Source organism: Melospiza melodia, chromosome 9, assembly GCF_035770615.1.
Source record: "Melospiza melodia melodia isolate bMelMel2 chromosome 9, bMelMel2.pri, whole genome shotgun sequence".
Taxonomy (NCBI): domain Eukaryota; kingdom Metazoa; phylum Chordata; class Aves; order Passeriformes; family Passerellidae; genus Melospiza; species Melospiza melodia.
Genome location: NC_086202.1, coordinates 24,576,990 through 24,601,840, shown reverse-complemented (window position 1 = coordinate 24,601,840; position 24,851 = coordinate 24,576,990). Strand labels below are relative to the sequence as shown.

Here is a 24,851-nt window from a genome sequence, read left to right as displayed (position 1 = left end):
ACTTCCACCAAAAGGGGATGCACGGGCAGAGTGCTAGAGCCTGTTCACAGGGCTGCAGGGCAAGGGACCTGTGTGCACCAACACTGCCTGGGTCTGCTTCTAAACTCTGACTGCAGGAAAAACAGGGGTGGAGAAATATATGCTATCATTCAAAAGATGCCTTTTTTGATGGCTAAATTAGCCAGTAGTATTTGCACATAAAAAACCCACAGAATACCCACACAATCCACAACTTCTGTCTGAAGAAAGATACTAATAGATCTAGATAACACTATGGCTGGTTGCTAACACATCCATATGCAGCATTAAAGAATTGTCTTTCCCTATAGTTCCTGCAACCCTGTGTTTGAAGTTACTGTCTTTACAGCAAAAGGAAACGAGTATGATTTCCAAAAACAAATTCTGGTGTGAACAGAGGCAGAGGTATGAAGTGTAATTCTAAGATCCTAAAACTATTTACTTTCTTGAATGTCTATCATTAAAGGCAGTGCACTAAAAAATCAACAGCTATTTCAGTCACGGTAAAATAAAAATCCACTTGAGTACAAGCAATATCTAAAAGAGCAATGGAAAAGCAGCTGAATACTTAATGCAGAAATAAAGCCCAAGAATGACAACCCCTGGAAAAAATAATAGGGTTTTAAATGAGAACTGTATTAAGAGCCCAACACAGGCTGTGTTGCATTGACCCAGCTGAATGGATTCCATGGCCTGTACCACCTTCTGGAATGAAAAGTGTACTTTGATCAAACTTTAAACACAATAGCTGTTAAAAACAGACTTTTTGCACTACAGACCAATTACATCATGTGAGACTGAAAGAACCCATTATTTCAAGGCCAATGGTACCTTTCTCCAGCATGTCTGCTTAATAATACAGATATCAGTACTCACTTCAGAATCCCTTCTATAGTAATGGCCTTATAACATGGTCCACCTTTTGGTCTTTAATGGCAGCATGAACTGTATTTATTACTGTAACTATGAAGAAGAGGTACTAGGGCAGTTTTTGATAATACTTATTTCCATTGCAGAAGACCATACCCTGAAAGCCACCTGTTACGGGATTTGTCACTACTGCACCTTTTAAGGGCCTTACTAGGCGTTCAAAGTTTAACTGCTACATAGGCCTTTATAATAATGTGTTCTGCAATTAAACTTACAGGCACTGAGACAAAACTGAAAACAAGAGAACAGTTCAAGGCTGCACAGCTCAGCAGACCCCATAACTGTGTACCATGAAAGGTCTATTCAGGACACCAAGTTCTTCAGCTGACAGGCCTGGAACCCAGCCTACCTCACCCTCCAGTAGGACTGTGCCAGCTCTAAGGAACTCAAATGCCTGACTATTAACTAAAGTGGCACGGAGATGAGTGAAGAAAAACCATGTAGCTTCATACTGGATTGTTTAACTAGTCTGGAAGGAGAGAGATGAATCAATTTCTCCCTCCCAGTGCCATCAGTTTCACTCAAAGTCTTTCAGTTATTTAGTACCCTAAGCAGCTCTGTCACACTGACTTTGGCTACAATCAATTACGAATGCATATGTATTTTAAGCAGATACAGCTTCCCCAGTACATCTCTTGTGATGAGTTCTTCTGAAATGCACTTGTTACTCCATGAAAAACACAAGATAATGAAGGAGTAATATCCTCATCATCAGAAATAAAGGCTCTTATTGTGCAATTACTCTTCAAGACTCCATTCAAGTAAGTAAAACACCTAAAAGTACAAACCCCATTAAATGCCTGTTGTGACATTCTGCTAAGGGGCTGGGAAGCATGTAAACATACCTTCTATAAAATCATTTTCACTATACAGCTGCCTGTCTCCTACTCCATCATCTTCATCTTGTCCATCTTCTTCATCTGGATTATTGATAACTTCTAGGCCAGCCTCGATAACTTCCACCAACTCATCTCGTTTGTCCTTTCTCACAGGTTTCTCTTCTGGATGCCGAGTGAGCCCCATCTCCAACTGGAACACTTTCATGGATGTGAAGCTTTCAAAGGGAATGACTCCATACTCACTCGGCAGCTTGGCCCCCACGCTCACCTCAGCTTTGTCAATCTGGGAATGAAGAAACTCTAGGAGATCATTGGATGTTTGTTCCTTGGTGCCCTGGTAGCTCATGCCATTCACCTTAGGGCTCTTTTTTTCCTGCAGGGATTTCAGTTTGTCACTCATTTCCTGAAGCTCTTGCTTTAGCTGGGCAATCTGACGTTTCAGACTGGTAGCTCGGTTTTGATAATGCTCTTCTTGTTCCTGCAAGAGAGCTTGATAGTATTCTTTACCCATGGTTTCACCTACAACACCAGGCAGAGATCCATTGCCATCTGTTTGTGGAGCACACTCCAGCAAATACATGAGCAGGACTAAACTGAATAGTAAAGCAAGGCCCACCAATAGCCAACGAGTCCTGGCTTGAATTACTAAGCCTCTTCTGGGCATTCTCATATTATTTCTGCTTCCAATCCTAAAAGATTAATTATCTGCTCTTGCTTTCCAGGGGACATCACCCCAGACTTCAAATCTTAGAGAGAAATCACAACTGTAATAGCTGCTACAAGTTCTGGTAACATAGCAGATGTGCAGTTTTCAAGCTTTGCCTTAATCAGGTGTCATTGCAGAGATGTAAAACTGAAGTTCCTGTGTCATCCATAACCATCAACTGTAAGCCTGGCTGACGCCATACAATTTGTTCAGGATTTCCTACCCCAAACAAAAAAAACCTGCAAAGGCAGAGGAAGATTGAAGACACCAGCAAGGAATCATATTTCCATTTCCTAATTCAGCCCTAGTTGAAGGGGCCTAGTTTATTTGAAGTTTTGTGAAGGAAATCTGCAAAAGTAATTTTGTAAGCTTTGAACAGACAGCAATTTCCCCCCCCACTATGTGTGAGAGCAATCTACAGTTTAGTAATAATAATTTTCATTGGCTAGTCTTGCTTTTCCTCTGGCACTTGAGTATTTTATTCCACTTCCCCTCCTTTCCTTGGAATCTGTGGTTTGAGTCAGCAAAACGAAGACAGAACCTAAAATTAAAAGAAAGGTGCATATTAGAACTACAAAGCAGACAGTCATTTGAGAAACACATGAACAAAGTTCTAACACATACATGCAAAAGACCGATGGTGCAAGGAGTGATAAAGGGAGAGCAAAAAAACATTTCTTGTTTTGCATTACCCATCAGCAACTCCCTCTGACACAGTGTCTGGAAAACAGTAATATGGACAGTCCAATAAAATGCATTTGTCACACAGCTAGCCAAAGCAGTAACGGTTCTTATAGTCTCACCACAGTTTATTTCACATTTGCTTTAACTCCCCCATTCCTTCTTGGGCTTTTTGCTTTGTTTTACTCTGTGGGAGGAAAAAAAGATAGCAACAAATCCCATGTCTTTCCTACTTCTCTAAACTACTTCAAAAAAGAATTATAAAAAAAATCCCCATGAACTATTTTGAAGCAGCAGAAGCTTGCCATTTCATTTGCTTTTACTTTAAGTAAATACCTTTCAGGGTATAACTGTTCACTGATGAATAAATTATTAAAGATTTTAATATCCAAGTTTACTGAAACTGCATTTCAGATTAATTCAAAAGAAATTAAAATTCAACGCCAATCCCTGATTGATGAAAGGGATCCTGAGATTATCCATCTGCTAATATTTCCATCTTCTGACATGGCTGGGCTAGCATGAAGAGGCAGTGACCACTTCATGGGTCACACTCTTACATGACTGTCCAAACCAACCTAGAGGGAAAGACCAGAGAAACAGCCCACAGTTATGCAAGAGTGGGATACCAAAAGTCCTGCTCAGCACCGAGTCAGCTAAATGTTTTATGGGCCTCTTCAATGACAGCATAAAACAGTAAGAAGTAAGCTCAATGCATGTTAGTCTACTTTCAACATTAATAAAATACTTTCATTTAAAATTTGCTTGTATAAAATAAATGAAGCTCATTAAAATTTATCCAGGGACCTATTAGCTCTACATCCATTTTGACTGTGTTATGCAATTATGGTTTGGGGGAAGTTCTGAGACTCCCAGTTTAGTTTCACTATCCTTAGGAGACTAGAAAAAAATGGTTCACTCCCATACTCCTTCTGCATGGGTTAGGCAGAGTTACCTGGCACTGCCAGCTGCCACCCAGCCCATCTCGTGCTGACCCTGAGAGCCACTCAGGTGCCACAATGCTCCCCGTGTGTTTACAGCAAACACCTGGCACTGCGTCTCCCTGACTGTGTCTTTGTGACACTTCTCCCTTCCCACTCAGCTTCCAGCACCAGGATCAGCACCCCTGATCACTGGTGGTATCATATTCAGCATCTTCACTTGCAAGAAAGCTCCAATTGCAAGGTCTGAAAGACCTGTAAGTGCCTTATTGATACCACCAGCAGCAATGCCTGCCACAGCCACACAAAGTTTGCAGGCTTATCATCCACACCAAGTCTGGCAAGAGCTGCACACCTTAACAGTTGTCCAGCTGAAGCCTATAGGACTGCTCCAAGCAGTTTTTAGTATTTGTAGTGCTAAAGTCCCTGTTAATAAATAATTTACACAGATTATGTAGAAATTCTTAATACAGCAGATTAAAGGCAATTACTCATCTGAAACTGAAGCTTCTGGAACTCATGGAAAGCTACTGGAGACTCAGGTACAAAATAAGTAACAGTTTTATGAACTGAATACTAGATAACATCCTTTCAAGTCCAGACAAACCAGAATTTAGTCACTCCTCACTGCATAAACACAATATTATATAAATACAAGTTGAATGCCTATAAAGAGTGATCAATTCCAGATGTATCCTCAGACTACTGACCAGTGTCCAGATGTGATGAATCAAGGGAGAAAGAAGAAAAATTCCACAGGATAAAACCACTTCACAGAAATGATACAGTATCATCTCAAGCTTTCTTTAGTACAAAGATAACCATATGATGATTTATTACATTTCTTACTGAATTCTTGTTCTGTTAGACTGCAAGAGGTGAAGCCACAATTAATAGCATAAAGAACCATAAGTTTCTTTAAAACTCAGTAAATGCTAAACTGTACTAAAGCTACTCCATGCAGAAGCTGACATTTTCAATCAGTAAAGGCATACAGAAAAATGACCAAACTACCTAACTTGCATAAAATATCAGTAAATCAAGCCCCAACTATACTAATTGTTGTTAACTGACAAATCAATACCTCTGAAGATGGAGCTCTAGTGGGCTTTTGTAGTCAATTATTGCTCCACCAATAAATTGCCCTGTGCTCAACTTTGATGAGTCACACAGTTTCTTTAGGTCTCATTCGTGTCTTAGAAGCAAGGGAGGTCACATCTCCTGATGGGGTGTCAAGAGGACACAATGTACCAGGAGATGAAGATTGCCCCAGAGAATAGCAGGGGGCAGTGAGAGAACTCTTGCTCTTGCCCCCTTTCCCACTGTGGCCAAACATTCATCATTATGGAAAGCCTGGACTGGGGAAGCCAACACACCCTGCAGGGACTCCCTGCTGGACACTGCAGGTTCCTGGCCCTTCCAGGAGTCCTTCCTTCCCCTGCTCAGAGCACAGGGCTGACAGGGGCACTGCCCTGCCCTGCCCCGAGGGGTGCCCAGGGAATAGACACAATAACCCACTCCTGCAGCAACCAGAACGGCACCACCTGCCCTCCTAGGCTCTAACTATCCCTTCATGAGCTGAAACCCTGTATCTATGGGCCAGTGACAATCCTGTTAACAAGACAGCCTTTTACAGAGACAGGCACTGCCTATTGCTGTTTGACCATTTTTTCACCATTAAGAACAGGCGTTTTTCCCACTAGAGCTTCACCGTGGCCTTTAAAGGCCAGGAATGTTTGTGCAATCAGTTATGTCGAACATTAAAATTTTAAATTGCACATGGAGAGCTGAATGGGTAAGTTAGTTTGCTAAAGCAGTGGGAACTGAGCCAATTGACATGTTGGTTTTTTTTCCTTCAGTATTACTTCTGCTGAGGGAAGTTACCATAAAGGAGTAAGACACATTTTATCTTGAATACTTCACAGACTGAGTGAGAGCAGAAAGAATCTTCCTTCCTTCTTTTCCCATTGGAAAAGGAGAGCTTATGAGCATTCTATTTCACTATCCTCTCTTTTCAGAGAACGGGGGGGGGGGGGGGGAAAGCCCTTATTTTGCATATTTACAACCCAAATTTGATCTGAATTTGGTCTGGCACAGCCCTACTTTAGGAATTCCAGTAACTAGGCTGTAGAACATGATTACAAGAGAAAGCAGGCTGTGAAACCCCAGAACAAGCAAAAGCACATGGGATCCCAAAAATCACAACAGGGAAATTAATTGGGTTACATAGAACATTCTGAAGTTTATAAAAAAGGACAGTAAGATTACCTGGTAATTAGTAATCACACAGAAGTCCCTGGAATTTCAGAGCTTAAATATTAAGCTTCAAAACTTTAAATTGCACCTGCTATTATTGCATGCTGGTATTTAACTCCTATCAGTTCTTCAGAACTAGTCTATTTGCAGTAGTCTGTATGATCTCCAAAGGATGAGACATCTGAGACTCACACAAGTCTTATAAAGATCTGCAGGTTTTCCAGAGGCACCTGGTTGTTAATACTTTCTGCATTTCCAGGGTCTTCTGTATATTCAACAATGGAAATGCTTCTGTTCCTTACAAAAAAGTTCATTGATTCTCTAAGCACAAGGGAACAGACCAGCACGCTAATTAATAATGCTTCACATTTTTTAAATTATATTAGCATTCTGTTTTTGTTCCTTGTTGCAAAGGATGAGTACATCCTTCTGAAGTGGGGAAGCATCACACTTAAGGCAGTGACCTAATTCAGTATGCACCTGGCTTCATGCCAGACTGTGGGGACTTTCCTTGTGAGAGCATGTTTTACTTTAGACATGTCCTTTTCATTCAGCATGCCCTAGATGGACACTGTTTAGCTGCTCATGAAATGCCAGCTGAGAGTTATTTTATTGTTCATAATTTCACCCAGATGCCACAGATATTCACTGTCTTAAGCCTCCTCCACACACATATTTCTCTTCTTGGCAAGTTACACAATGAAAACATAAGGTCCAATGTCATCCCTTGCACATTCCCTTTTATTCTGAAGAAGAGTGCCACTGAGAACAGGACAGCTTGGAACGTTAGAGGAGCACTGGGCACACCTTTATCCTCTCACCTGCTGAAACCAAACACAAAGCAAGCTGGGCAGCTGCTGTTGCAGAAACCCCAGAGGGAAAAACCTCAAACCATACCTTAAGTACACATCCCTTCATCTCTGCTTAGAGAGTCTGCTGAGGTATATCCACAGAAAACACAAAAGAATTTTTCCAGGGTTTCAGTACTCAGTTCTACTTGAGTTAGTACTTAAGTCAGACTTGTCAGCTATTAGGAAAAAGGAAGAGGGGAAAAAATTCTCAAGAATTAACTGCTGAAGTTCTCACTTTGGAAAACTAATGAAGAATCTCACCCTCTTTACTGACCAAAAAACCCCATCTTTTTATTACAGTTCTGCCACCTGATATGCTTTCAGCTATGGCTCTGCCTCCCAAGCACACACAAACACATGCACAGCTGGATGGGAGAGAAGTTAAAAGGCACTATCAATTTATGGAAAGACAACCCACATCCAATAAAACCAATAGGAAAGTGAAAATAATCACAAAGTATTTTAGACCTTACCAGTTTCACACTGAATTCTGAACAATCTTAAAGCTTTGCTTGTACACATTGCAACCACTGCCCAAGGTAAGCATATACAACAAAGCTTATTTTCAACTTCTTGAAAGTTTAGAATATGGCATACTATTCCAATTCATCCCAACACCCCCCTTTAGTTGATCAGCACTGAACTTCAGCTTTGCCTCAGTTTTGTTGCTCACCTTACCTGGTTGACACCAAAAGGAATTTTTCAAGCTACCTCTTGATTTTCATCAGTTTGCTTTCCTCTGCCAAAGCCAGAGTCCCATGGGGGAAACAGGGGAACAAAGATGACTGTGCACTGATCACTGAGCATCTCACTTCATTTTTAATAAAAGACGTGGGGAAAAAAATGAACAGTGGTGAACTGTCCACATTAAAATTCATCACATAAAGTGCTCAGCATATCTGCAATAGGTAACATCAGATATTTCTTTAATTTCTATATGGGAAGGGGAAAAAAATCATGCCTTTGGCAAGAGGACGATTCTAGAACTCACAGTATACCAGGAATAAGCAGTTCAGGCATGGGAACCATAGGAAAAAGTTACTTCAGTGAAGAGTGCAACAAACACAGGATTTATTACTCAAAAAATAATATTCTCCATGCAAATAGTTTCTACTACAAAAAGCAACATTGTTGTTTTGCCAGCAGAAACGCTGTGCTCCAAAATAAAATTAAGACCAAACCTCCACAAGTTTCCTCTGCAACATCAGAGGCTGCAGTACACAGGGAAGATATATCAGGTTTCTTATCTCCCTTGTTTCATGTGATAGGTCAACTCACTCTCAACACCAGGGAGAGATAAAATCAATAAAAAACCTGCCTTTTCCAAGGACCAGATCCTGCTTATTAATTACATCTTTTCAGGATAAGCAAGTGAATCAACAGACTTTGTACTGACTTGTAAAACACAGAAACAGAAAAGAGTAGAGTTTCATTTTAATAGCAGTGCTCAATCATCTCAGAGATCAAGAACAATCAAGCAGGTCACGCTTTTTACAGCTTGCCCAAACTCTCTCTTGCAATTTCTGGCTCAGTTTCAAGTTCCCTGGAATGTGTTTTTACAACAGCAACACAGCCTTGGGGGCTGCAGGAAGGACCCATCCTGCTCATGCACCACACACCCCTTCCCTGCCCCATGCACACGGGCAGAAAATAAACCAGCTTGCCCAGCTGACAGAATAGGAAAATACTGTGCAGTTCATTGCCTCTGTTCTCAGAAAAAGCAAGCAGGAGGTGATACCCAACAACCTAGAAATGGTGGCATTTTTGCCATGACAATGCCTGGAAAAAGTAGTCACACTGTCATGCTTGAAGGAAATAATAACTGTACTGTAGTGGTTTAAATACAATTCTTTCATGACCTACTGTGAAATAACAAGGAAAAAGAGCAACCTTTTGCTGAAGCAGTTTTATCTCCTATAAATGAGAGAAGCAAGCATGTTATCTCTTGTCCTGGCATTTGTTGTTCCTAAACAAAACTAAACCCATTACATACTTAAGTGTACAAATGAAAGAACAGTATTATTCACATTATTTACTTTATAACTAATCCAAAGTAAGCAATGAGCTTATGAATAGAAGCCTTGCTTTGGCCTCAGTGAATCCAAAGCAAGTCCAGTTGTCTGGAAAATGCTGAATTAAAACTGAAACCCAACCAGCTACACCTTAACCACACTGGTCAGTTTTATTCCATTTCAGGAAACAAAAGTCAGCTCTCAGTCACCTTACTGTTTTTATGAAGAGACACATCTGTTTGGCAAGAAAAACTAGGTAAGATGTCCTAGGTAGGACCAGCTGCAGGAGTTTCATTTGCTTGCTTGCTTGTTTTAAAATTATTACTGAACAGCTGTCACAAAAAGCTCTTCTATCTTCAGCTTTCAAAAGACAGTAGCTTTTCTGTATGACACAACTTTTCCTATCACTTACATTATTTAGCTTGTGGGTTTCTGCACTGCTGTTGGTGCTATTCCTCTTTTTAAATTTGGCAAGAAAACCACAAACTCCAAGTTTGGTGAAGCATGTCTTCTTCCCCTTATTCTCAGGAAATTAAAGGAACAGCACTTTTATATGATTACACTTACTGCACCTACTTTGCTGGTTGCTAGAGCTCAACCTAGAAATAAGAACAGAAGCACAAGAGCTACCTCAGCACAGTTATCAGGGAAGATCCTTCTCCTGGTATTCCCAACACCTTGAAGGTAATGTTGTTTTTCACATGAGCATTAGGCAAGAACCCAGCCTGTTCTTACCATGAGGCTTTGTTAAACCCTTATTAAGGACACAGTCCCCACAAGGGGCTGCATAAATTATAACACAGCAGCATTTGGGTTCCTGGGCACAACACTGAGCAGCCATCCACTGAAAGGTGGCAGAGCCTCCCACCAGCCTGTGTAACACTGCACACCCAGTCAATGGAAAAAGCCTGTGGAGGACAGCTTAGGCAAAACTAAATCCCACTTACAGCAACTGCAGCTTATCTTCAAGGATGCACAACAGTCTCTGTTAGACCACATGCTGGGAGATGTTTATACCTCTTTCTGTAGGACAAAGCCACAGCTGCAGCAAGAGGCAGAAATTAAGATTCCCAGCAGTCTTCAAAAAGGTAATGCTGTAGAGGTAGGGCTTTTTTGCACAGAAAACAGCCTGCTTCAGAAGGACAGAAAACCAGTTACACTTAGAAACACAGCATCACCTTGAATCAAAGTGAATGAGGAAAGGTGAAATACTCTTTGTGCACCCTCAGTGTCTAAACAACTTAAAAAGCTAAATATTTCCCCCACACAAGATGAGCCTGCTCCCTCAAATGCAACAAGTACAAGGTGATTCCAGCTCACGTGCAGAGCATCTGCACAGCACACCTACACTTCCACTGATGCTATGTTCTATTAGTTAAAACCAATCATTGAGAATGGCTGCAGAGTTCCACTGTGGAATGGTAGCTGGCAAAACCAAAGAGATGAGAATAACATGGTTTCCCTGCAATTGCTTCACCTGAGTTCCACATCTAACTGCATTCCCAGAATCAAGCTGTCTTGTGTTTCCTCAGACCTCTGTCATCTACTTAGCTATATATGGAGATCAAGATAACATAGCTACTGTAACCCAGGCATAGTGAAAATATAAATGCCAACCTATGTAAACTCTGGAGCTGTTTTTAAAGGGTAATTGTCATTCAAGTTCATACATGGAGCCAGTCAAGACTTCTCACTGTGGGAGGTAAGAACAAAGGTCATACATGCAGTTTCCTCATACTGTAAAGCAAATCTCAAAATGCTGTAGAGCAAAACAGATCCTCTGAGGCACTCACAGGTGGCTCTCACATGGAGATTTTCTTTTTCTTAAGTAATCAAATGAAGGGGTGGAAAAGGACAGTCCATACCCAGAGTGTTCTTTCTAACAGTTGCACAGCATATTGGCCAGCATTTTAAAAAAAGTTAGAGAATCAATAATGTGGAGAAGTTAAACTTTTTCCTTTTTTTGGAATTTTTTCCTATGGTAAGTGTGATACTGTTTTCAAGGATGTAATATTCCAGACTATGATGCAGCTATAGCAGTCGAAGTGGAAACAAAAAGAAATTAAATTCTCAAGTGCATCCAACTTTCTTAAAAATACTTTCAAACTTCTATTAATAGCCATCTTAAAACCAGAAATGTTTATAGGAAATTGATTTAAATTTAATAAAAACGTTTTGTTGGACAACTATGCACCACAGCAATATTCTCTGAAGTAATGCTTTATTGCCAAATTTTTTGAGGGTTACCTGGACCAGGGAATATTTGTACATGTCTCCTCAGTGCATGTTTGAAGATCCTGAAGTGACCACTGGAAGACATTTCTGTGCATTTTGTCCAAGGGGTAGTCTGGCCTGAGAGTTTTAAAACAAGGAAAACCAGCTTAAAATACTACTTGATCCAGAAATCCTGAGAAAATACTGATTTGAAAATCAAGCACCCTCAAGTTTCTCTTAAATAAAACTGAACCAGATAGTTTAAATTCACATGTGGTTTTGAAAACTGTGCTCACTTTGCTATTCCTCAGTCCTCAATTGAAGATGGAAGGAGAAACACAAACTACAAATGTTTTTAGAAAGGCTAAAATTCAGTGTAATAGCTCAGGTTCTGCTTTCAGCACAACAAATCAGGCACGACTATGTCACCAGCCATGAAAGCTGGATGCCAAACAATTGAGAAACATCTGGTGCATTCCAGAAGCACAGCTAATGTCATCTGTAATTTTTCAGTATGACATTATACCTAAGCATTAACTTACTCTTAAAGGACTAGCAATACCAAGCCTGAACGGAAGCAGAAAAGCCAGCAGCTTGTCAGAACTGTATCTTGATATTTTCCTTGTATTGAGAGAGTTGCCAGTATGAACAACCAGAAACCTCAAACACTGAGCACTTGGGCACTATGCTGCTTCACCTCTCTTGCTCTGTTTTTCAAGCCCCTGAAGTCAGTCTGGACCACTTGAACTGCCTTTCCTCCCCTTTTCTTCAGGAAGAGATCCTCATGGTCTGAAGGGGAGAGAAGCCAAGAGTTTTTGCAAACCTCTGCTAAGTTTTTGCAGGCTCCTTGCACTCTTCTTTTGCTGTGTTCATATCTCACTACTTTTTTTTTTTCTAATTTGTTTTGCTTCTCAGCAGGGACACAGAGGTTGTTACCACAGACACTTGTCACAAGTGCCATATTTAACACATGGTTCTACTGGCAACAGCTTCTACTACACTATTTGAACACTTGTCCAGCGTTGGTTTTTTCCCCCTCCCTTCTTTGTCCCCTCACACAGTTGATTTAAATCCCTATCATTTCCACCTGCTCAGGACCTTAAACTAAAGAGGAATTCTGAAGAGTTAAATGCAAAAGAATTCAAAAACACTGGATTCTGTCCAAAACCTAATTTAAAAAATCCAACATAAAGAAACATGCATAGCAGCACTTCATAGCAGAAACTAATAGAGTGTTTTGGATGTTAACATCCCAGTTTGCCAAACACTTGGGGGCACTGGGGCAAAGTTTGCCCTGCAGAGGCATCTTACTGGAGCAATGGTTTGACTGTGCTGGGAAGAAACCTGCCATGCCAGCCTCTGTCCAGCCAGCACTGACTGCAACCAATACTCATCCTGCCACCTCACAAATTGTATGTCTCTTCTTCAGAAGACAGAAGCCTTGTACGGACAGAAGACGTGCATCAGGAACTCACAGAGCACATGGAAGATGGACTACACTACCATCACTCAGCAGCCTCAATTTTCACTCTACCAGAGCACAAGATGTGCAAGGCATCTGCTGCCCCTGGGGCAGTGAGCAGCATCAACAGTGCTGTCAAGTGCCATCCTTTTTGACACCACTGCCTGGGGAAGCCTTTAAGAGACAGCAGAAGTGCTACCACAAGCCATCTGAAAGCTGTCACCTAAAATACTTCTGCAGGACAGACTTTATTTCACAGAAACTTACAACTTAGCCTCAGGGTTCACTCTGAACGGCGCTCAAGAGTAGCACTTGGTGTTTTCAGTGTGCTTCAAAACACAAGTTCATTTACATCATTTCCTCTGCTTTTATTCAGCTGTGCTCCCAACAGCTTCAATTGCTTCCTGTGCATCGCTGCTCAGCACCTGCCCCTGCAGCAGCAGCACAAACTCCACCCAGAACTCTCCAAGTATCATCTCTGCGGTTTCTACGGAGAGGATGCAAACACCACACACCAGCACTGGGGAGGCAGAAAATCTGCCTGGTTACTGATCTGGCTGCAACTGACCGTCACACACAACGCACTACAAACACAACAGCCACACACAGAATTAGCTCAGAACCTCTGCACAGCAGCACCTCAGCCACTAGCTTTAAATTTTCATGTCTTCCTGCAATTACACACCCGAAAGGCACAAACTGTCCTTCCACGTCCCTGGCAACTGGCATCGGAAAAACCATTAGGGCCCTTTTCTTTACACAATTACCTGGGGCTAGTCAATACTAAACTGCTGTAGGCTCACACACAACTTTTTGGAGAACTCAGGCGTCCTATAACTTTGGTCTTCTATGAAAGCATTCATATATTGTCCTGACAAAAAGCACAATTAACAGTGCAGACATACTAACCTCATTTTGTGCTTGATGTTCATTTATCAGAGTTAAATATAAGAAGTGTATACATAAAAGAACCTCATCTGCTCAGTAATTTTACTTGGAAATACAATAACTGCAAGTACTGTATTTCTGAGCTACTTTTAACTCCTACCTGTTCTGCATTGTATTGTTTTTACTTTGAACACCTGAGAACCTGCCTGGAGCTACATTCAGCAAAAGGAGACGACTGCTGCCAGCCACAGCCATTAACAGTATGCAGGTAGGACCCATCTCCAGAGGATTTGTTAGCCATGAGAGAATTTAGAGAATTTTACTTCCGCTCTACAACTAGCACACTGATCTCCTTGAACTGAAATTCCCTCCAGTATGCCAGAGAAGAGTAAAATTACTTTCCCTAGCTTTTGGGAGAACAAGTGCCAAAAGTGCCTGCCCACCAAACCCTCCCCCAGCACCAGCCCAGCCACCCCTACACTGCTGAGACAGCCACAGCACTTCCATCCTGCACTTCTTTAGTTGCCAAGGGTGTACTTGTACTCAGACTGCCACAGGCCAACATTCTTACCCCTCCATCTATTGAAGCCATGCACTGATGGACATTTTAGGCCACTTCTAGCCATGGTAGAGAAGCTGATGGGAAGCCTCCCTTTTGACAGCAGGATGCACATGGTGGCTGTTGGGTGCTGATCTGTGCTTTCTGGACAGCTGCCCTAAGTGACATCCCTACCAGAGAGCACAGTCCAAAAGAGAAGGATCCACTGCCAGGAGCTGCTTCACCAGTGAAACACCACCAGTTAGTGCAGGGAGCAGGAAAGGTAAGAACCAACCCAGACAGACCTGCCCTTCAGCACCCACCCACTCCACCAGTGAAAGAATTAAAGGGGGAAAGGCTGAAGTGAAACACAGGCAGCTCTGCCCCTGCTGCCCACCCTCCTCAAACGCACCTCCCCAAGGAGACACGGGCACCCTCCAGTGCAGGGAGATGGGCTGCACACCAAAACCTTCCCAGGAACACAGCAAGGGCCACAGGAAGCAATCACAGCCAAGAGCACCGTGCTGGAAAGCACCTACACTGCAGGCAGCCTCAAATCAGTAAACAGGCCAATAAAAAGCACTACAGTCACTTTTTATTACAGCTGGATGTGACTGTCAGGAAACAGACTTAAAAGTACATACATGATTTCCTCACAGGATAGTTTCCTCATGTCATCTGATTTAGATTCTCTGAACTTCGCCCTGAAACACCAACTCTTCTGATGCTCTTCCCAGAGCTCACATTTGCACTCACAGCTTGAAGTAACTTGCCAGTTTTATCAACTTGCTTTTGGAGGATTTGGTGAGTGAATGGAAAGAGCCTTTAAAACAAGTAAGGTAAAGCAGAGATTGTTTCAAGATATTATTCCCCCACACCCCATGCAGAAACGATCAGGAGCAAGCGGGCCCCTGCCAGCCTGACCATAACCCAGAGGAGCAGCACAGACAGCCCAGTGCCAGCAGACAGACTGCAAGCCTCTCACAAGCATTTCACTGCGCCAGGTTTGCACAGGCAGCACCTTCAAGGATAAGGGAAAAAAGCCATCTTCCTTTATCCTTCAATCTCCCATCTTTAGTGACTACACACAGCTTGCAATCATTACCTTGTTACTCTTCTTAAAAGATTTTCTCAGTTATCAGTGACCATCAGAATCACCAATTTAGACTTCACACACCATAAAGTATTAGATACCCAAACAACACTAAGCTGAATAACTTGTCAGTCTACATTTTTAAGTAAACATAAAATACTCGCAGCCTTACAATAAATTTTTTTAGAGGCCTGGATAAAAGCAGAAGCTAGCTGTACCCAAAATGGGCCTCTAAACCAGGGTCTAAAACAGTACCCTATTCAACTACTTTTGCACCAAAAGGCACTCATGACTGGAGGGCTGTAACTTGCAGAATTTTTCCTGCCCTCAAAAAAAAAAAAAAAAAACCAAACTAAGAGCTTAATAGAAAAGAAATTAAAGATATTAAAGTAATTGCACACTTCCAGATTTTTTTTTATGAGCTATAATATTAATGGATGTGCTGGTCTTTTCTAATCATCATTCAGAATGAAGCTGTTCTGGCAGACAGTAAGAAGTGCCCTTCCACAAATTTCTTCTTATAAGCTGTGGTTCCAACTCAGAAATAAAACTATATTCCCATTCCCTTCATAAAGCATTATATTTCTTTTATCAGCACCTTGTGAGTTCTGGTCTCATTTCCCACTTCCAGCACTAAGCTTAAAACAGCATAATTAGATATATAGATAAAGCATAACCACAAAGTTATTTGTGGTTTGGTCTTTTTTTTTCTAAAAACAACATGCTCCTGAAAATATTTTCTTCCCAATGTGCCCTTTAACAATGATTTTTTTTTAAAGAAAGCCTTGCACTCTTGAAACCCCTGCCTATTTTCTATGTTATTTTTCCAGAAGTACAATTATTATGGCCTTTTTCCATACTTTTATTCTGAAGGGCTGATCCCTTAGAGGGCAGATGAGCTAACAAAAAGCCAAGGACATAATCAGCTCCAGCACTTATCCAAAGGCTGACTTTCATCCCACCTCTGTGATCCTGTTTCCGCATTATTTAAGGAGAAAATGCTGCAAGTCATGAAGCTTGCTTCATAATGACAGGCTGCATCAGAGACAAGAAAAATATTGTGCAATTTGTTTTCTGCAGTGAAAAAAACTGACCTCATATTTCTCCTACCCGCCCTCCTGGGAGTTCAGTTTTATCTCTTTTTAAAGTTCAGGTGATTCTGATGGATTCTTTTTATAAAGAGGTCCACAGAACACTTCTGGCAAGCATGAAGTAGCAGACTGTGATGCAGGGGTTGAAATTCCCGTGCCAAATATGCTTGTGGGTTTTCTTGGTAAGAGACCACAGCTACTTAATATTTAACCATGCCCTCAGATGATGTTTCTCACTGACTTGGGAAGACCCATATCCTGGGGATGGATCATAAAAGCAAAGAATTTACATTCAAGAGTAATTTGGTGCAACTTCCACCACAATGCAGCAGCTGTACTGACAGCTTTGGGGGTTTCTTTTTCTCCTTTATTCCTTCCTTCCTTAAGCCTGAGAAAAACGCTAAAACAAAGTCATGGGATCAAGAAGGAAAAGAACTATTCAGCATCAACTAATCTTAATCACACTGAAGTTCTCACATGTTTTCTCCAGCAACAGACAAGCTAAAGAATGTGTATTTGAGCAGTACAGTCATGTACTTCAACAACCATTGCTCCTCCCATGTTCAGCTGCTGATGGCTCAGGACAGAGGTGCTGTGGCAATGCTCAGTGCAGGCTCCTGATATTTCTGATAAGGACTCACTGGTAGAGTCTCCCACAAAAGCCTCAGGGTGTAACTGAGGCTCCTAGCTAACACCCCTCTGCAAAACACATCTACCTCCACTGACGGCCACTGGGAATATTCCCAAGCTGCTGTCTTTGGTGCTCCTTGGAGACTCTCTATCTAGCCAATAAATAAAGGGAAGCCAGAAGTCTCCCTCAAACACACTAAAGCAAGGTAGGAATTTGCAGCTGGTGCATGCTGGAAAAGAAGAAACTGTCCTACGAGGCCTAGCATTACAGCCTCCAAGAAGAAGGGGGGGATAAAAGGTATTTTTACTGTATGACCTTAAACTGAGATACTGACTCAGTGTCGAAACAACCTCTTTTCTGCAGTTAAGTTACCAGTGCAAAGACAATAAAGTCAGTCCTTATCCATCATCTACAAGTTTAGCAGAAGAGATCAGCATCTCAATTTCCACCTGACAGAGGGACTTGAAGAGAAGGAAAGCACAAACAAACAGCAAAACCACAGATAAAGTAAACACTGATTACACTCCACTGAAATTTAATGTACTACCAAATTTAAATTTCTACATACTTAGGTTTAAAAAAGGTCTTGCAAATTGCAACATCCCCCGTTACTGCTTTAGCATTTCTGAATTAACTGCCTGGTGACAATTACACAATTTATTTTTATGCTCAACACCAAACTCTCACAGTTTGCGAGAGCACAGAATTTACCGAGCAAGAACGTCTGACAACCCGGAGACGTAAACCACAGTTGAAACAACGCTCAACATTCCACCGAGGATAATTAAGCACCCTCATCACCATCTCCCCTATTCTGGGGGGTTGCTGGAAGGAACGGGGGTTTCTCGCGGCCGCAGCGAGCCCGAAGGCCGCCCGGGAACAGCCCCGGCACTGCCCGAGCACTGCCTCGGGCACAGCCCGAACACAGCCCCGGCACAGCCCGAACACAGCCCCGGCACAGCCCGAACACAGCCCCGGCACTGCCCCGGGCACAGCCCCGGCACTGCCCCGGGCACAGCCCCGGCACTGCCCCGGGCACAGCCCCGGCACTGCCCCGGGCACAGCCCCGGCACAGCCCCGGGCACAGCCCCGGCACAGCCCCGGCACTGCCCCGGGCACAGCCCCGGCACTGCCCCAGCACTGCCCCGGCACAGCCCCGGGCACAGCCCGGCCGGGCGCTGCCCCGTGCCCGCTCCAGCGCTGCGCTGTGCCGGGGGGGCCGCCTGCTGCATCCCGCTGCCTGCGGCTGCACAAACGCGCTCCCAGCACGCCTACGGCCAGCCAACACAATGGAAACGCAGCCGTGAGGGACAGATTCGTTTTATTGTTGAGACAACGCTACGGTACAACCGAGTGGCCCGGCGTCCAGGCCGCCGCGCCAGGGCGGTCGGGGCAGCGCCGGCTGTGCAGACCCGCGGCCGCCCAGGGCGGTCGGTGCGGGCCGGCCGCAGCCCGCTCCGGGCCGGGACACGGGGCCGGGCCCGCCGTGGTGCCGCTGCCCGCGGCCGGCAGGGCTCCGGAGCGCTGCGCGGCACCTTCTGCCGGCAGCGGCGAGGGGCGGCGGGCGGGTGAGGGGCGCGGGGCCGGGGAGGAGCGGGGCGGCCGGAGGGCGGAGGGGCGCGGTGCCGCCGTACTCACCGCGCGGGCCGGCGCAGAGCCCGCCTGCACTTCCTGCGCGCTCGGAAATGAGCGGGCGGGACCCTCCGCCGCGCCGCTTAAAGGGGACGGGCCGGCCGCCCCCGACCGCCCCCGGGGCGGGACCGGGTCCCCCGCGCAGTCCCGTGGGGGAAGCGGGGCCGCCGCCGCTGCCGCTGCCCGGCAGCAGGGAGGGGCCGAGGCACCTCCCTCCGCTCCCGCACCCCGCCCTGCGGCGCCTTCGCTCTCCGCTGCCCTGAGGCGGGGGCGCGCCGCGCTCCGATGCGCCCCGGGAGCGGCGGGAAGCGCTCGTCTGAGGGCGAGAGCGGAGCGGATCAATGCACCCTCCGCGGCTGTGCCGGCCGCGCCCGCCGGCGGGCCCTCAGCGCCGCGGCCGCACCGAGTGCCACCGGAGGTTCCCGGGCCCTGCGCTGCCCGCTCGCAGCGCTGCCCGGCCGGGCACTGACCCTGCCTGCCCTGGGAACAGCCCCGGCACTGCCCGGGCACCGGCAGCACAGCTCCTCTGCCTGCCCTGCATGGGGCTCCGCGGCTCGCAGCAGCAGCACAGTGATGCTGATTCTCACACGTTAGCAAAGCCCTGAAATGTAGCCCTTATGGTGGAAACAAGAAGCAGAATTTCCCCATAATTGTTTTTTACTTATCCAAGTATTTATGTACAGTTCTATATTTCCAGAAGAACGTTTCACTACACTATTTTTTTTAATTATTAGTTTTCTGCAGGGCTTGACCTGAAAGGAAGCCAGGCTTGGGAACGCGTGCAGCTTCCAGCCACATACATGAATGGTGGCTTGTAGCAGTTTAAAAGGGGAAAGCTCAGGAAGCTGGTAAGATAGGAATGTTCTTCCACAGCTGTGTAGCAAATGGTTTTGGTCCTGCTCATCAAAAGCAGTCAGAGAAAACCAGTAAAGGCTTATTAGGTACAGGCCTGCACCCCCTAATTTGAGATCACTGCTGGATTGCCTGGACTGCTCACTTGCCTCAAGGCAGGTGCTGAGGGCATTCCGGAACAGAGCCCCATGGTGTGAGCAGCAGAGGCTGCATCCTTTGTCACGCTACTGCTGAGATCTGTACCCCGTTTAGCACAGAGCAGCCCTTTGTCTTCAGGCAGGCATAAACCCATTTGTTTATAAATAGCTGCACCACACGGCATGGGAGGGGCTGGGTGTCCAAAGATCAGATCTGTTCAGTCTAGGTTTCAAGCCCTCAGACAGCAAAGGTCTTTCTAGGGAATACCTTAAATGAACAAGGAGAAGACACTTGGCTGGTGTTACCATCCATCCAGACACTTTCCTAGCCATTAAATCTTGTCACAATGCTAGATCATCATTTTAGGTATCCCTCCAAGATATACTTAAAATGTATATTCATAGAAGAGAATTATCAGAGGATTTTAAATATTCACACATGCACTCGTCAAACTAGGTAAATGTGGGTTTATTACTCTTTGAAAAGTTTGTAAATATACTATTTTAAACCTGACCTCATGCAGAATTTTGGTGTTGCATGTTACAGATGACTGTTGAACAGCCTGCTTGTTGTCTTTGTTGTGGATAATGAGTAGGAGGTTAGTAGACACCTTCACACTGGAGACTGCAGTGTTCTGTAGACATAATATTTGTGAGTACAAGAAGATAACGGAATGGAAATAACTGAAATTACTGATTTTGTTAACTAACCCTATATTGAAGATCTGAAAGAAACTCTGACAATGGTGCAGCACCCACTGGTTGGCCTGCAGAGAGCAACCAGATTGAATATTGTCCTTCATGTTTCCCAGGTACCACCTTTCTGCACAGGAGCTTGCTGCTGCTGTGTGGGCAGAGCTACAGAGGGCCTTCCATGGGGTTATACACAGAATACTTTTTCTCTAAGTGCCAGTTTCCTCTGCTTACCAGAATTTCTTCTCTACCAGAAAGATTGGTTTTTTCCCCGACTGAGAGAAGGAAAAAATAGATTTCTTAACCTCTCATAGGAACAACATGGGTATTCATAGTGATGTCTGTGTGAAAGGTCTGCCATGTCAGGAAAAATGATGGGTTTGCAGTTATGTATAGTTTTCTGATTATTCTATCAGAACAAGCTCTTCTAACATTAGATATTCCTTCATAACTCAGACTTATATTTATGCAGACAGATGTTATAGTTCCTATTTGATGTTAATCTCACAGGTGTACAGAGGAATTCCCACGTTGTTTGTGAGTAAAGCAGGGAATAAAACATTTAGGAAATGTCTGTGTTTTAAGATACAATTCATTTCAGCCTCAGGATTTTTCTTAGGCAGTTGCAGATTTCCTAGCATCTGAGAGCAATAGTGTATATATTTATATATTTATGTGACTCAACTTTTAATATTCCTAAAATATTATGATAGGATAGTTATTTAGGAGACAGACTTTAAAAACGTTTCCCTAAACTTTGCTAAACACTGTTTTTAAATTGGTACAGTTGGGGGAAAGGAAGTGGCTGGCTGGCAATAGCTTATTCAAAAAAGAAGCATTTTCCAGAACAGCATTAGCTCCAGCCTCTAGTGGTTTTGGTTTTCTTTTGCATGCCTTTTTTTTTTTTTTTTTCAAGAATATGTGTGGGCTGGAGGGGAAGAAACAAAAGAAAAAGGGAGAGAAGAGCTGATCTGAGAACATGATACCAAAGTGAAGGAGTAATGTAAATGAGGCCAAAGGAGAAAAGAAAAAAAGCAATCCTTCAACAAAGGATAGTTTTGTTCTATTAACCTCTTGAGCCAAAATGAAACATGCATGTAGAATAAGAAAAATGGCCCATGATTTTGCCTGAAAATTCTGAGCTTTAATTGTCAAACAATAGCCATTAGTTTGCCTTGACACAAGGCTTTTTGTCAAATACCACAGCTCAGCTTTACTGATGGCACAATTCCAACATGATCCCATGTGAAACCGCTTGCTTTTTCCTGAAGTGTTGCAAATTATTTATGACACATACTGAACAATGCAAGCAAAATCATGAAGAAATTTTAATAGCCCAAAATCAACCCTCCTACACTATTTTAATCATTGTGATTTACATCCCTCAAGCTCCTCAATCTGAGCTTCCCACCAAGTTCCCCTGTGTAACCCTTTGTCACTGCTCCTGTTGCTCTGGGCAGTGAAACGGGGCCGTGCTCTGAGCAGCATTAACTCACGCCTGCCTGGGGCCGTGCCAGGCTCCAGCTCAGGCTCTGCTGGCTCTGCTGCAGTGTCAGCACCAGCCCAGGGCCTGCTCCGGACCTCTGGAAGGACACGGTCCTGTTGTCATCGTGGGGCATCAAGGACACGTGTACAGGCACTTGGAATGCCAGGATGTTTTACCTTGCTGCTTTCAGAGACTGGAATAATCCCTTGACTTACCTGAGCTTTAGGAGAGACAGCTCACCTGTGAAATTAGTTTGTACCAACATACCATGCAAAAATCTTCCTCTATTTATCGTTACTGTGCCCTTTATTTTGCATTGAGCAACATTTCCTTTTTGTCAATGCCTAGGCTTCTGGCCTCTACATCTCTGAGTGCTGAAGGACTGCATTTTTTCATGTAGTGTTTTGGGATCAAATAAATAGTAATTCTTTGGTATTATAATGTACTGAATTTTGGACTCAGAAGCATATAATTTATATAATGTTTGGTAAATGAACTGCTATGGATTGTTCATTTCCTGTTGTTTTGGGATCACAGTTGCTAAATTACTTCCTTTCAAAAATTCTCATTAGAAAACAGTATCAACTGACTTAAAATTTATATAGAGTCCTTTCATACATTAAAGCAGACCCAATAATTATGGTACTACTTCATGAAAATAGAAGATGTTCCTTATCATAAAAACATAATCAATACAATCACAGCTGTAAGTGAATGTAAATAAGATTTAGTTTTATCTGCTATCTAGAAAAGCTTTCTTGTGATAACAGAAGCGCTCACTGTAGTCCATTTGCTTTTTTCTTTGAATAGTGATTGTTTAGCATCTGGAAAAGTGTATGGAAGGATAAATCGGAATTTTTTGGATACAATCTCTTCAAATAACTTTTTCTCTTTGAAACCAACATATAGTTGCTGTTAGCAACAAATGTTTACCAGGCTCTGTGACAGCAGCAAATGGGTTGTGGAAACATTCCTGTACCACCAGTACAGCGTCGCTCTGGCTGGTGCCGTGGGGAAAAGGAATACAGAAGGGACAGGCAGGGAGCTGCATGAAATGCCTGGGCTCTGCTGCTGCTCCAGCTGAGAGCAGCAGGCCACGTCCTGCAGTGGTGGCTGAGCACTTTGCTGGCCCCATGGCCGTGTTTTTCCTGGCAGGAACAATGGGTTGTGTGCCCACGGTTCCACTGCTCGCTCACAGCTGCACTAGGGTCTCACACCAGAGTCAGCAATATGGAAAGTGATCCATTAGGTACTGCTGCAATTCTATACCGGTTTATTTCTGACCATTCCAAAACACCTTTACTATATAGCTTCTGTCTAATGCTGTAGGCATTTTTCTTAAAAGAAAAGAAAATTTTGTCACGAATACATTGACTGCAAAGCAGTTCTGAAACAAAGTCCAAGCAACCATATTCTGTGCTTAGAATGGAAAGAAATAGGAGGGTTTTGACTGGAAGATTTGGTGTTATGCAAACCATACTAAAAAATTACACATTCCTTTTTTTTTGTCCTTCAGTACTGCAGAACATTAACCTATAAATACCATAAAGTAACATATTTAAAATCAATTCTATTAAATTACTTTTTAAATTGTAGACTTCACTACCTAGGATGCAGCAAAAGAAGTAAGTTAGAACATTCTATATATGAGATTTAGGCCAGAAAATCTTTCATGAACACTCTTTGTCTGATGAGATAACAATATAAATTATCAAGGTCTTTGCCTGGTTATCTGGTTGGGGGATTTTTCAATGCCTGAAGGCCACATGCACCAAAGCTCAAGTTATTCAGCTAAATATTTACAGTAAGTGCAATCTCTCTAGAGAGAAATATTTGGGCTTTCTTAATCTGACGTTCATGTTTTACACAAAATACTCAGTCTATCAGTATTTAATATGTGCTACTGCATGGTCAGGTGCACCCACTGAGCCTGCCCAACAGTCAATAAAACCAAACTTCCACACAAAATAAAAGCAAAACTGTAGAAAGGCACAGGACACAGATGATCATCCATGCTGATAGTTTAGTAAACAGTACAAAGTCAGTGTTCAATTCTTCATTCACTAGACAGGACCAGAGAAACTTCTATTGTTCATTGTCTGTACTGTGCTGCTCCATTGTTTGCAATATTTAGGGTTTGGGTCTTTTTGCTTCTGTTAAGCCTGCCCAAAAAAGATCTCCCTCCATTTGAGTAAGAACTCCAGACAGTTCATAAAACAAATAATTTGTTTCTCTTGTTTCTGGTACCATTCATTGTTGCAAATACATCATTAAAATGTTTTTAAGTGCAGCATTTTTCATATTTTTAAACTCCTCCCATAAAATGGCATGGAAGTAATAATAAATCACCTAACTACTTTGATTTTATTAGCAGTACTTTTCCAATGACTGAAAACTCTCACAGGGCTGTAACAGTGTTAACAAAGGGCAAAAGGAAGGTTCCCTTGTCAAGAGAGAACCCTCCTGGGTACCACAGAATATCAAGAGACAACCAGAAAAAAATCCCATACCTCACTTGAGCAGTTGGAAATACTTTGTTTAGATTTTCATGGAAATTGGCATCTGTTCCTGTGGTGCATAAAAGCAGTGGCTGATTTTGGAAAAGTGTTAAAGTATGCTGTAGAGACTTCACTGCTATCATTATAAAACCAATGGGTGAGGATGAACTGATTTGCAAAGTCAAGATCAAATGTCACTGCATTCCTAGCAGTCTCACAAGCTTCTCTTTAATTGCTGACTTGTAATGATTGTTTTATCTTTGTTAGGAAAAAGTTTTGCTAATGAGCATCTTACAATGACTCACATCTGTTGGTAAAATGAAATTCCAAATCAAATTAATTCAAAGCAAGATTTTACATTAGAAATGCAATTACAGGAGAGCTGAACATTTTGAAAATCAC

At 43.1% G+C, this 24,851-nt stretch overlaps 1 protein-coding gene across 1 annotated transcript in view; it reads right to left on the bottom strand.

Moving 5' to 3' along the window:
* Positions 1 to 18,875, bottom strand: part of CSGALNACT2 (chondroitin sulfate N-acetylgalactosaminyltransferase 2) — a 32,680-nt gene extending 13,805 nt beyond the window's left edge. Inside the window, exons 1-2 of the mRNA XM_063163906.1 lie at positions 18,790 to 18,875; positions 1,794 to 3,034 (exon numbers count right to left, since the gene is read on the bottom strand). Coding sequence (XP_063019976.1) covers positions 1,794 to 2,457 — 664 coding nt within the window. The 5' untranslated portion in view covers positions 2,458 to 3,034; positions 18,790 to 18,875. The remainder of the gene's footprint in view (positions 1 to 1,793; positions 3,035 to 18,789) is intronic.
* Between the last annotated feature and the right edge of the window lie 5,976 nt (positions 18,876 to 24,851).